The sequence below is a fragment of the Euwallacea similis genome, chromosome 4 (genome assembly GCF_039881205.1).
Source record: "Euwallacea similis isolate ESF13 chromosome 4, ESF131.1, whole genome shotgun sequence".
NCBI lineage: Eukaryota > Metazoa > Arthropoda > Insecta > Coleoptera > Curculionidae > Euwallacea > Euwallacea similis.
The window spans coordinates 6549370-6563168 of NC_089612.1; the positions used below are offsets into that span (position 1 = coordinate 6549370).

A 13799-nucleotide genomic window follows, 5' to 3' on the forward strand; every position below is an offset into this window, starting at 1 on the left:
ACCTCAATCAGGTTTGCAAAAATGAATAACTCGGTTAACGAAGTACACGTCAACGCGACCATCCAAGACCGCCAATTGCATACAAGTTTTGCGAAGTTCTTAAGTACTAAAATCGGGGGCTAACACGCATTGGAGTATTACGGCCAAGAGGCAATTATGGGCGAATTCATTATCGATATCTTTGAAGCATAACATTTAGATGAATAGGAAGATTGATCTTTTATCGGGGTATTGCAGTTATACCGATTTAGCGGAACGGGGTTGCACTTAAATCCTAGTTCTTACGAAGAAAAGGGGTGAAAGTTTATTATATGTATATCACATGTTTTTGACAATAGTGGATATTGAAATCTGGCCCTACCTACGGGTATGTTGCCAAAAATGTGATGTACATAGGCGTAGCATAAGGGTACATTACAAAGTCCGAAATCTCAGTTTTTTCATTCATGAAAATTCTCAGAATCATGTTGCGAAAACATTTCAGGTTGCAGGAAAGTAACAACTTTTAGGTTTTATTGATGTCAACTTTGACTACTTTTTTGGACAATTTGATGATCAGAATCTTTTGCGATCTTGCTTCACAATTTCCGCAAATTCTGAAAAATCTAAGTTCTTCCTTAAAATCCAAAAACACCTTCTGGTACCAATGAGAACTTTGCAAATGGTCCGTTACAACAAAAAGCCTCCAACGTTTATGTACTTAAATGCAATATACCTACTTTAAGTAGTCATACAGCATGGATTTGTTGGCCGAGAAGAAAAGAAAAATATTCTAATTCTGTGGCATTGTAAACAAATTGGATATAGAGAATATATGGAGCAGACAAACTTGTAATTTGAACTTCGCTACTGCTACCACTAAAATTAGCAACTTCATGCGCTAATAAACTACAAACGTGGTATATTCCGAGTTTAATTGGCAGTAATTTATCGAGGACACACTAGAAGCAACTATAATGTAAAACATTCAGCGAAAGAAATAATAAATAAAAGATAACTGACTCGTCCGGCCAACATATGAAAGAGACGCGCCTGGTAGAAAAGTTCTTTGGTCTCGACCACCTATTGAGAGCCGCAGAAGATTCTTTTAATGACCATTTGCCTTCTAATTAGCCTTCGGAGATGAGGCACACCCAGGGATGCCTACTTAACTGTGTCGGATGGGTTGTACCGTAGCCAATCTCGAAAAATTGTTACCGGATTATCGATGAGTAAATATGGTACTAAAGATTACTTTGCAACAGAAGAGCAAATTATCGCTCTTCTTATTACCACGTGAGAACAACCTTTGATTTGTGGGCCACAATGGATTACAGAACGACCTGTTAATGAAGCTTTATTTATTGAGATTATTGCATCCAAATTATCTCCAAGACAAACACAGTGTATACACGCCATTTTTAAATAAAACCCGACTATTAACTGATCAAGAGGAAGCACAGAAAACAATAAATTTCGTTAAGCCAATGCGAACCTCTTGAGAACTCAATGAACCGTGAAGACTGCAGCGAAGGAGATTTACGTATAGGGGCACTGTCTCCCAGTTCTGCATTGCGGCTCTATAGGTACTCGAATTTTTCGCAGTATTAAATACTTATGTTAAAACTGCTTTCTCTAATATAAACGCCTCAAATTGAAGGGGCCCACGTGCAACATCTGTCAGTACCATACCGGAGTACGCCGCTTTATGCAATTACTAAGTGTGATATAATAACTCGGGCCAGGTAATAGATTCGATATAATAAATACGGCAATTATTTAACACAAGGAAATGGAATGTTTGGTCTGCGACCACTACTGGTTTCTTTGTCGCACATGGGTACCTAAACCATGACATCGAGGAAAGACATTTCTAGAACCACGGAATTGGCGACTTTAATTCAATAGTTAACAAATGCTACGGTACTGAAAGTAAACAGGAACTCATCTAAATGGTCCTGCTATAAAATATCAAAAAGTAAGTCAACTCAAATCAAAGACAGCGGCGTACTGGACTTGGACATGGAGTGGTCAGGAGATCGGCGATAGATATAAATTATCGGTTCTTTTAATCGTTATTTTTTAAATAAAAATGCTACACCGCTGAAATTAAACGGAGACGTGTCTAGGGAATTCTCCAACAAAACGACAAATTTGTGACTTAATTGGAGAGGCGTCGACGCCTAATGCGACGCCAGTCGTCACGAAGTGCAGAGATTTTACGGCTGATGACTCAGGTAAAACACATAGACGAGTAATTCCACAGATTTGCTCGGTGGACAAAATAACTCACGTGTGTTTCCGGCCTTAGTTACACTTCAAATTGTCGATAAAAACGTGAAATATACTGCTGCAGCTGTTGGGTGTTGGTGTTGTTGAACCTTTGTTGCCTGCCCCCATCATCAGCTCTCGGCCACTCGCATGTTTTTGCATCGTCATTTATTTGCTTTAAGTTGAGCAGGGCCTGCAAAACAGTGTTCAGGTAGCTGAAGCACCATTCTCAGAAAATAGAACATTTCATTTCTACTAAAACTCTTATTGGTTGACGCTAAAAGTATTAATCGTGAGGTAATATGGATCGTTCCACGGTTGCGTCCCTTGTGGAGACGCCCCTGATTACTGATATTTTATCTAAATTTATGCTGATAATTTAATATACTCTGCAATTTTTTTGCTAAATTCATGCCTTCAGTGGCGTTTTAAGCGATGGAAAATTATATAAAATACATTCGAACCCCGAATTAAGGGTAGTATGTATGTATTTATATGTAGATTGATCCACAATTGGAGTTCTCGTGGAGATGTCCCTGGTTTCTAATAAGGCTATTAAATTTAATTTTCAAAATTTTCAAGTTTTTTGTTGCTTTACTGCCCAAAATCGAAATATCCAAAATTCAAAATTTACCAATTTTCCAATGGTGGACCCAAATTCCAAAAATCTTCAAAATTTTAAACAAAATTTTTGGAACTATCCGAGAATAAACGAACTGGCTCTGCCGCTAGAAACGTGGTAAATGCTTAGTAAATATTTTTTCGGCATTTCTGTAACTATCTCCATGCGACGTCAAATTCTAATGCTGTGCTTGTTTTCTTCGAAATTAATTTATTCATTTAAAATTGGAAAGAAAATGTTTGGAATGTGATACTTGTTACAGAACGAAAAATTTGAATACGCCACTGGAAACCTGGGAAACGATTAATAAATACTTGTTCCCAGTACTTGTATAATTACTCTCCATGTGACGTGAAACTCCATTGGCGTGCGTGCATTTTTATTCTTTATTGAGCAACCACCAATACTCGGAGACGTTTTAGTTCAATTCTTCATGTTATTATCGCAAATCAATCATCTCCCATTTTCAGCACAAATCATTTTGCCATGTTTTTGGACACGAGAGTATTAGCGATTTTCTCTTCTGCGATCTTCCAAACACAAAGATAAGGCTTCCTCAGTTCAGACGGAGTGGTTCCACATATTACTTTCGCGGTTCGATCTTCGTGACTCACTTTCCATTCATAAATAATTTAGAGGCCGCTTGTCGCACTCGTCCCCCAAAATTTAAAAAGAAAAAGCGGTTCTTCGGGTATCAAAAGAAGATGGCCGAGGTGCGCGCAAACTGGTGATGGGCAAGACATTTTTCCTTCGGGTCATCGGCGGCCTAGTTAATTCGGATGACGGAAATGGAAATCAGCAGGTTGTGATGTGCGATTTTGATGGATTTTAATTATTTTCTTTTAGTTTAATCAAGTTTTAATTAGTGTCAAACAACGCTTGCTCATTTGTGAGGGATGTTTTCCAAACAAAAAAAAAAAAAAGAACGATCCGCCTCAGACGTGTAACATTCACATATTTAAAGATGTTAGAAACTCAAAAATAAATAAGTTTATTAATTGCATTTTGGGTTATTATTTCATTTCAATGTTATACCTAATAGTTAATTCTATTAATTTGTTAATGTGCGCACTTTCACCAGACACCTACTTAGTGGTACCCTGAGGGACAACAATGCTGAAATCTGTGCTGCACATTCTTATGACCACCTGTGTCTGAGATCGGACTTGTTTACTTATTCCATCAAGCCAATTTCCACCAACAAAATCATAAAATTGCAAATAATTTCTTCAGTTGAGCAAAGTGTAAATTCATACTTCAAATCACACAATCAGAATTCCATTTCACTTATTTCTATTACTGTTGATTTCCTTTTCTTTAGCCTCTAGTGATATTTTCTATAGTACTTATTGGGAAGTACATACTTTGAAAATAAAATAACATAATATGAAACAAAAATGAATGAAAAAAAATGGTAAATGTAGCTTGAAAGCTTATACAAGGTGTCTCAGAAACAACTACTGTAAATGTTGGGGCAAATAGATTTTTACAAAATATTCAAGAAAACCGTAATAAACATGCAGAAAAGCATCGTTCCTGGAATACCAGGTGTTAAAGTTTGTTTTAAAAAATTCAAAATTGTAATTTCTTAAAAACGGCTTTAAATATTTCAATAATTTGTTTTTTAAACATTTTAAAGTGTTAAATTGATTCTAATTAAAAAATGTAAATAAAGTTGACGTTTATGACGGCCTCAATGAGGATTAAATAAATTTCGGGAGATCTTGTCAAAGAAATCTCAAGGAAGAATTCTCGAGGAATTCAAAACTCACTTTTATTTTCAAAAACCAGGGGCGTATCACTTCTTTTTTTGAAATATCCGGTAATATGTTGGTACTATCACGCTTTAGTGTTGATAATTCTGAGAGGCGCAATTATCCCAGGAAAAAATATTCTTAGTTACCTCAGTGGCGCGCGTACTATCATGTTATTAGATATTTTTATTACAAAAAAAATAACACTTGATTGTACGAGACAACTTAAATAATGTTTTTTCTTTAGAATTGAACAGAAAATTGAAAAACCATTTTTTTTAAACAGTTGCGCACCCCTTTTTTTTTTAAATAACATGTAGCATGGTAGTATGCGAGTCACTAGTGGAAGTAAAAGTTTTTTTCTTGAACGCTATGCGGCCTTCATAGCTGCTAAACCTTTAAAGTACCATTAAAATATCTAAAGCCATTTTTAATAAACATACAATTTTGCATTTTTAAAGCAACCGGTCGCACCCTGCCTCCCAGCAACGAAGCTGTTGCGGAGCCATATTTATCACGAATTTTTTTATCATTTGGTCTATTAACCCATACATTTACCGGTACTTATTTATGAGGTACCCTGTATGCACATATTGCGATATTGAGGCGGGTTTGGGGAAGAAAAAGTGCTCTAGCGTGATCTTGGAACTGTAATAAACGCGATTGCAAAAATGATGATGAAATTATTAATAACACCACTTCCTTACATGTTAATTTAAACAGTTTCTTGATGAATTTATGTGCTCGCATGCACGTCGTGATAGATCAGAGGCATAATGTTGAAATTACCATGTAGGTGCATGAACATAGAATAAAATATTCATACACCCATTTTGGTGTTTATATTTGGTCTCCACATTACATGTATGTATCAGTTTGAATGATTGGTATTAGCACTTTCTAACTATATTGCGAACACCATTATCATCACTAAAGGAGACCTGGGGCTGCTGCAGCAGTGCACCGAACGAAACCAGAAGGACTTTTTGGAATGCAGTCGGTATTGGCTGGTGCATGCTGCATGAGCATGTGAGATAATTTAAAAAAATGGTCGAAACATGAGACGAATGATCTGATACGGGAACTGCGTTTGCAAGAGAGAATATTGCATGCAACATCGCTCTGTGTGCGTACGACGAATGTATCGAGAATAATGTTCATGTACGCATAATTTTTGAGCCGCTAGGTATTCCGAAAATTGAGTTATGTTTCGTCAAGTTAACTGCCCAGACGGTTATCCAATAGCTATTTGCGAAACTCTCTGTATACAGAGTTAACCACGCAACACATTTATTAGAAAATTCTCGACTTCCCGCTATCTTAGTTCTATGAAAATTGGTTTCAGGCTAGAATCGACCATTTTGAATCCAAGTAAAATGTTTTCAACATGGCGGCACTTCCGGTTATGCCGGAAGTAGCTACCAGTTTCGTTATTTCAAATGAAACCCTTTAATTTTTTGTTACTTTGGATTTCACATTAAATTTTAAGGTTAGTTTATGTAAAATGTTTTATGACTAAAATGTATCGTTTCCGAATTATACAGAAAAATTTGAAAATTTTGACAGCTGCAAGGTCTCCACGAAAATCGTTGCTGTGCATTAAACGTTGCGAATTTTAGAATCAGTATTCTGGGGCTCAAAGAAGACCTAATAAACTACGTTTTGATGGATTTGAATTTGATGAAAGGTCTTCCACAACCCCCGAAACATGCCTCCGAAATTACATGACTTCAAATCTCAATAACTTGCTTATTTCAAACGGGACATGTACCTTAAAGCCTTTTCGAATCTAGAATTTAATTTTGTAGCAAATATCGTTAAGGTTCCCTGGACCGATTCAAAACAGGGTGTCCTATGGCACTATATAATAATTGAAATAAGCAAGTTATTGAGATTTGAAGTCATGCAACTTCGGAGACATGTTTCGGAGATTGTGCAAAACTTTTTATGAAATTGAAATTGGTCAAAACGTAGCTTATTTGGTCTTTTTTCAACCCCAGAACAACGATTCCAAAATTCGCAGCGCTTAGTGCACCTTACCAATTTCTGTGGGATCTTGTAGCTGTCAGAATTTTCAATTTTTCCTGTATTATTTGGAAACGGTGCATTTTAGTTATAAGATATTTTACATAAACTGCCCTTAAAATTTAACGAGAAATTAGAAAATAACAAAAAAAATAGGAGTTTCATTTGAAATAACGAAGTTGATAGATATTTCCGGTATAACCGGAAGTACCGCTATTTTGAAAATATTTTAGTTTAATTCAAAATGGTATATTTTAGCCTGAAACCGAATTTCATTGGGCTACGATAATGGGAAGTCAAAAATTTTCGTAATGCAAGGGTTGCATGGCTCACCCTGTATGGTACCTAAATTTGGTGGTTTTTGGGTGCTTACCGTTTACATCAGCTCGTGCACACCCATCAAATCAAAGCACTATGAGAGGCGAAAATTTCGAACTGAATCGTGAAAAGCGCACATTAAATATCACTTCCGGCGGGTAGCAAAGTTCATCAGTTTTATCAATACCGGTGAGGTTTTTCCCTCGTGGAAAACCGCTTTTATGAATACGAAAGTCAATTTAAAAGCGGCGCCGAGTGCTTTGACAGCAGCAACAGCCGTGAAAACGTGAACTGAGCTTTGAAGAGTCCGAAGAAGGCATTGGCATGAGTTTACACGCGGATTTTGTTCCCCTCTTCTTTGGTGCCAACAGCCAACTTGCTGATTACCTGTTCGATGTTGTTAGTTCACCTGTTTTCAGCAGCGGACGGGCCCAATATCTTTACATTTTCAGTCCGTCAGCATCCTTACTAAAGACTAACTTACTAAATCTTTCTTAGAATTGAAAATTCTTAAATTTAGGCTCTGCCAGAATTTATTAGATAGTATGTTCAGAAAGCAGCAGAAATATGATAGTAAGTTCTCAAAAAATATGAAGCGTACTAAGCGTGATTGTAAATTATCAAATAATGCTTTAGTTTAATGATTCTTCACGTATTTTTTCAAATTCTTTGACGCCGTTCGGCCTAGTCCTTTAGTTTCAAAAGGAAAAAAATGTGGACTTGCCTCTCGGACTTTTTACTTTGTTTTTAATTTGTTCAATGAATCACGTGATTGCATGTGTGAACTTTATGAACTTTAAGCTCACTTTAATCCGTTGCAAATTATTTAAAGAACGAATTGTGCTTAAGTAAATTTTTCTCCTCAATCTTTACATAGTCTACGTACCATTACCCTTTTTGATACTTGGTCACACTCGTTTCCTCTACTTAGTACCCGCAAACCTCTGTCACGAACGTCATTTCAAAGTCACTTGTTATTTGTCTAGTACGGCCGTTGGCTCGCTTTTGTCTTTTTACTCTATAGTAACGGCCATTTCCGTTTCGTTTGATCGGAGTTTCATCTGATTTCATAATAAATTTCTTAAATATATTTTCCAGTGATACCGTGCACATATCGGTCGACCATGGCGACAATCAGAATCCACCAGGATCGGGAAAACCAGTTGCCTCAAGCCAGGAGCAAACTGGCTGCGAGCAATGATGGAGGGAACCAGAAAAGGTCCGTTTTAGGGCAGTTGAATATCGGCAATGTCGAGAATACTTCTGAAGCTTGTAGAAATAAGCAGGTGAGAAGTTATGCGTTGAAGAAGAGATATCTACTGAATGAATAAAACAGGAGTTTATTGAAGGCTGTAATCTTGGATTTTATTAATTTATAGACTTTATTGTTGCCCTTTTACTGTATTTGTACCCAGAAATAGACCCCGTAAATGCGGAGTATGGGTAACATGACAATGTCTTGAAAAATCCAGATAGAAAAGTTAAGGATATTGAAAATGAACATCCAAAATTAAAGCGTCATAAACTTTGAAAGAGATATAATCTCTCTATGTTTTTTAGAGTCTAAAACACTATCTCATGTCTTTGAGGTGGAAACTTAAACAGTTATAAAAGGCTTATTAAAGTTCATCAAATGTTCCTTAAAAGGTGGAAAAAGTTTATGGCCATGTAAAAAAATAAAATCCCTCTGTGTTCTTGAAAGTGACTGTATTAGATTTCTGTTTATATATGAAACAAAGGCTTTTTATGTCTGTTAGCAGGAATGAATTATGTTTCAAATTTTAAAAAAGCTGTAGCATATTTTGTAAAATCTGTGTTTAAATATGGATTTTACAATAAAGGGTTCTTAAATCATTTTATTACAGTACAGAGTAACTCAAAAATGAAAAATGTGTAATATTTTTTTCTTGAAATTTTTAATTGAAGCCGTCCTGTACAGGGTGATCCTTTTTTGATAGAAATCGTAATAAATAGATGAAACTTGACAGTGTCCCCTTAAGAATAATTTTCAAGTAAAAGTGGTGATGCTTTTACCAGGAGGGAGCTTTATTTTTGTATTGAGACACTTGTGAATTTAATTATAAGAGAAACAATTATTAAAGTACTAAATTATGTATGCCTTAGTCTAAAGCTCTAGGAGGAAAAGTCCTCTAGGTATAGCACTGAGACTGCAATGGTTTTTTTCAGAACCATATGGCGTAGCCCTAAATGGATTTTAAAAAAACTATTACATTACACAAGTAAAATATGAATAGCTTTTTTATTTCTATTCCAGACCTTTGGTAAGTCAAAGACAATAAAATGCAAAGAAAATCATGTCCTAAAAAGAGAGAACAGCCACCAGGTTCTCAGAGAGCGAGTTGTAGAGCCAGACACTCTAAAAAATATTGTCAATCCTATTATTCCTGTAGCCCAATTTGAGGCTTTTAAAGTGTATGAGGACTCTACTTATGAAGACAAATGTGCAAGAATCGACGAGAGACTTAAAGCTAAGAGCACCTGCAACATATACAAAGGTTTGTTTAATATATAAGTAATCATATGTTTTGTTTTACTACTATGTCATGACTACTCTAAAAAATTAATTCAATTTATAATCAATTACTGGTATAATTGAATTAGTCTTAAAAGATGATTAAACTACTCTCAAGTAATTTAATCATGGAAAGTAATAAATGAATTCCTGTATAATGCTATTTTTAATATGCTTAACAGGAACTGAAGAAAAGTTTGTGACTAAAACTGAGGTGGCTGAAATGGAACGTTTGGGTCTCATTCCTAAACCGTCACCACTGAGCCCTATGAGTATCGAGAAATCCTTTGAAATTGACTGCAAAGAAAACATCTCCCAGCTAGCCAAAAATGATGATGAGAATGGGGACTTTTTTGCGGTCACTGAGTACTTCACAGAAATTTATCAGTATTTGAGGGCTCATGAGATGCGAAATCGAGCAAAGCCTGGTTACATGAAGAAACAACCTGATGTTACTGCGTCTATGCGTACAATATTGGTCGATTGGCTCGTGGAAGTAGCGGAAGAATATAAATTGCATACGGAAACTTTATATCTGGCTGTAAATTACATCGATCGTTTCCTCAGTTACATGTCGGTGGTGAGAGCCAAGCTCCAACTTGTGGGCACTGCGGCCATGTTTTTAGCCTCAAAATACGAAGAGATTTATCCTCCGGATATCGGGGAGTTTGTCTACATTACCGACGACACCTACACAAAGAGACAAGTAGTACGCATGGAACATCTCGTGGTAAAGGTGCTGGGATTCGATTTGTCTGCAGCTACACCTCTGACTTTTGTCACTGCTATGTGCACTATTAACAAAATTGAGGAGAAGACTAAGTTCTTGGCTTTGGTGAGTTGAATTTGGAAATTTTGTGATAGTTTTAATTCTTTTGTGTTCATGTAGTACCTTTGCGAATTATCCATGCTTGAAGGGGAAAGATATCTGGAGTTTTTGCCTAGCCAGCTCTCAGCCAGTGCTTTAATTTTGGCCCAGCTCACTTTAGAACAAACTGTATGGCCTGCGGATTTTGCTAACAACACCGGCTACAAAGTGTCCGATTTGACTCAATGTCTTCATTTCCTGTACCAAGTTTTTCTTTCTGTAAGTATTAGGAAAACATCTTCTGACTGGTTATTTTATATTGCGGTTTTAGGCTCCATCTCGACCACAACATGCCATCCAAGACAAATACAAGTCTCAGAAATACCTACATGTGTCCCAGACCGTCGCCCCACCCATCAACCAATTCTTAGCTTTAAAAATGTAAGGTTCAGTGGTCATTTATTAGTGCATGTCACACTTTAAAGAATGTTATTTTAGACTTTTTCCAACTGACAGGAAAATCAATTCTGGACTTTCAGATGTGGTCAGAAATATGGGCAGTGCACCATTTGGGACTCCTTGCACATATTTTTGACTTTTTGACCACGCTGAATTGGTTTTCTTTTCTGGTGGAACAAAGCTAAAGTTTTACAATCGCTATTTAGGGACAAGCGCAATCTCAAAATTGTCGTGGATGCCCTCCTTAGAATCCAAAAAGAAATAGACATTAATAATCTATATGCTGTTAAAACTTGTTAAAACTCGGGCGCTGCCGTAGAAATTAATTGCATTAGCCTTGTATAAATAACGGACAGTGACAACTTCGCCTACTGGTACTGTCTGTTATATAGGGACCAAACAATTTATTACGATGGCACCGTCCGGTTTTTAGTAAGTTGGAACAGTATATAGATACCTGTTCCGTTAATAAATTTATTAACCGCGTAGGTGTCTACTGTGCCTTTTAAGACTTTAAAAATAAGTTTGTGTATATGTTTTATTATTATTAATATTTCTTTTAGTCGCCAAATTTGGCAATGTACAGTGTGGGCATTTTCTTGCATTTTTATACCTGTTTCTACTCGATTTTAGTAGCTATTTTTGTTTAGTTTTTAAGCTAAGATAAGAGGTTTTTGTGGGCCTTGTATTGCCATTTAAAAAACTTAATAAAATCGCCGTTTTCGTCTTTTTTTTTCGCTATGCTTTACTCAGAATTTATTTAATTTTAACATTCTTGAAGAACTTTCTCCGGTCATAACTGGTAAAAATTAATACGAAACTCTGAGAGTGGAGTCATGTATTGTGAGTTACCTGAAACGGGTGAGATTGTTATCACGTATGGTTTAAATGGCTATGGATTCGACACGTATTAAAATTTTTGTCGGGCTCATTTCCATAATAAAAAAAAAATTAAACCACTGTTCTGATCTTTTCGGGTCTTCTAATTTGCTAAAATTTAACGTCCTTGAGGAACCTGAAGCATCATTCTAATTAAAATGTAAATAAAAATGTCTGAGTATGCAACACATAATACATTCATTGCATCTTAGGTGGCGCTCAGGATTGACAAGCGGCGTTTTGTATTGTCACGTGGGAGGTTCATAATTTTCATTGGTTGATGAAAAATCGGCCATTTGTTTTTTAGTAATTTAAGCCGGGATATCAAACTTTTAGTAATAGTTAGTTATTTGTGTGACGCGTTAGACTGTTCAACCTCATATATAAAAGAGGTAAGTTCACATTATTGCATTATAGTATATTTTCGTCCAGAGAAACAACCGACTCTAAGGAGAAAGTTATTTAGTAAAACAATACTTGGAATTTAGGGAAATAGCAGTAGTTCAAATTCTGACACAATTCACTTTTTAGTCTCCCTATAGTTTCTCCTTTCTTTTCAAGTATATTCATATTCAAGCAGTGTGGCATGAGATTTGCAAACATTTTGTGACGACGTTGGTCGCTCCAGAAACGGAAAATATTTCAATTTTAACAACAAAATGATGAGAGCTTCATATTCCTAAAAATCTTCAGATTTCAGCAATACAAAACTCTAAATTTAAAATTAATCACGTCCTGACACCTGATGCTAAAGACGGGCAACTGTCTTTTCTCATACTTTCTGCGCCACTTCGATAGATGGCGTCACATGTTATTTGGAATTTATACTTTTATTATACACTAGCGATCAATTGAAAGGGAAGACGCAATCACTTATACAGTGTATTTTTTTATACGAGAAATTAGGCATAGGTACCTAATTAAAATTACTATTTCTCATCTATCACACACTAATCACAATCTAAGGGTTGCATTTGCTCTGTAAAATATATAATATCTTTTTTAAGAGAATTAGAGTAAAGTCTGTTCCTAAGCACGTGAGTTGGCCCAAAAGCGACCTTGGACAACCTCACATAGTGTGTGGTTGGAGCTCATCCAGGACTATCGTCTGACTATAAACTCCAGCGCTCTCTTCATTTCTTGGCTTTTTGTCACCACTCCGGTGCTGCCAAAGCCATTTTATCACCGTTGTCCATCTTTCAATTAACTTTTTGGTCCATTGACCTTTTACGCAGTTGTTGTTCCATTGAAGCTGCCATTTTGTGAGCATTATGTTCTTTTCTATATTTGTGACTGCAGCAGTGTGTGCACATGTGTTTAGTAGTCGGCTATCTCAATTTGCAACACTTTCCAAAACCATCAGAAATCTGGTTCGCTCGTTATTTGGTTTTTGTTCTTCCACTCGCTATCTGTTTCGAAGAAAATTTTCTATTAAGACCTCCTCTTTGAGGTTCTAAATCTCTGAATCTGTAAGAGACAGGTATAGGGACACGCAACTAGAAAAAAAGAAAACCCCTTGAAATTTAGCTTCAAAATATCCAAAAATATCAGTAAAGGGAGATTATTTAAAAAAGTCAATTTGTAACCAACGGCCCCCTTCACCTGCTTTGCATAAAAATCTCCAATCATCAGAAAGTCATTTGACTAAACGCCTGAATGCATCGTTGATAACGCGACTGCCTCTAACTCTTGGTTCTTGGCTCCCACTGGAAGTTGCAACTTTATTTACTCTAGTCTGCTATCGAACGATAAGGGTAAGCCACAATAAGCGACGGGATTATGGATCCACCCAGATTTTTTCGGGCGCTATCGGCGTAGATTTGATCTGACTAGATCAAAGTGCCGCTCCTGAGTGACCTTTCTGTGACTGTTATGTTCGGTGGTCTCATCATGTGTCTCAGTTCATCAGCCCAATGTTGATTCTCAGATAAGTCTATACAGTGTGATCCAATTGCTACGTTTACAGTATAGAAGATAGAAATAGCGCATTGCGATTGCTATCTTCTATATAATTCCGGTTAAATTAGACAAAAGTTGTCAAATTGATGACAAGTTAAGATCTCGAGGCACTGTTGCCAAAATTTGTTCGGTTTCGGAAGTATTGGGAAAAAACGAAATTTTTCTGAAAATATGTTTTTTTTAATACTTTTA

General features: G+C 36.2%; 1 protein-coding gene across 1 annotated transcript; it reads left to right on the forward strand.

The window, feature by feature from the left end:
- The first annotated feature begins 7950 nt into the window (after window positions 1-7950).
- On the forward strand, window positions 7951-11500 carry CycA (cyclin A). The gene is made up of 5 exons (XM_066389453.1): window positions 7951-8255; window positions 9245-9485; window positions 9685-10337; window positions 10392-10589; window positions 10642-11500. The coding sequence occupies exons 1-5, from the start codon at window positions 8094-8096 to the stop codon at window positions 10753-10755; spliced, it is 1368 nt and encodes a 455-aa protein (XP_066245550.1). The 5' UTR covers window positions 7951-8093; the 3' UTR covers window positions 10756-11500.
- Window positions 11501-13799: the final 2299 nt, after the last annotated feature.

What these genes read in the sequence shown, in the direction of transcription:
- CycA (XM_066389453.1), top strand. Translation starts at nt 8,094, where the DNA reads ATGGCGACAATCAGAATCCACCAGGATCGGGAAAACCAGTTGCCTCAA. An exon ending in AAGCTTGTAGAAATAAGCAG is followed by an intron (nt 8,256 to 9,244) that starts GTGAGAAGTTAT and finishes TTTCTATTCCAG; the next exon opens with ACCTTTGGTAAGTCAAAGAC. An exon ending in CACCTGCAACATATACAAAG is followed by an intron (nt 9,486 to 9,684) that starts GTTTGTTTAATA and finishes TATGCTTAACAG; the next exon opens with GAACTGAAGAAAAGTTTGTG.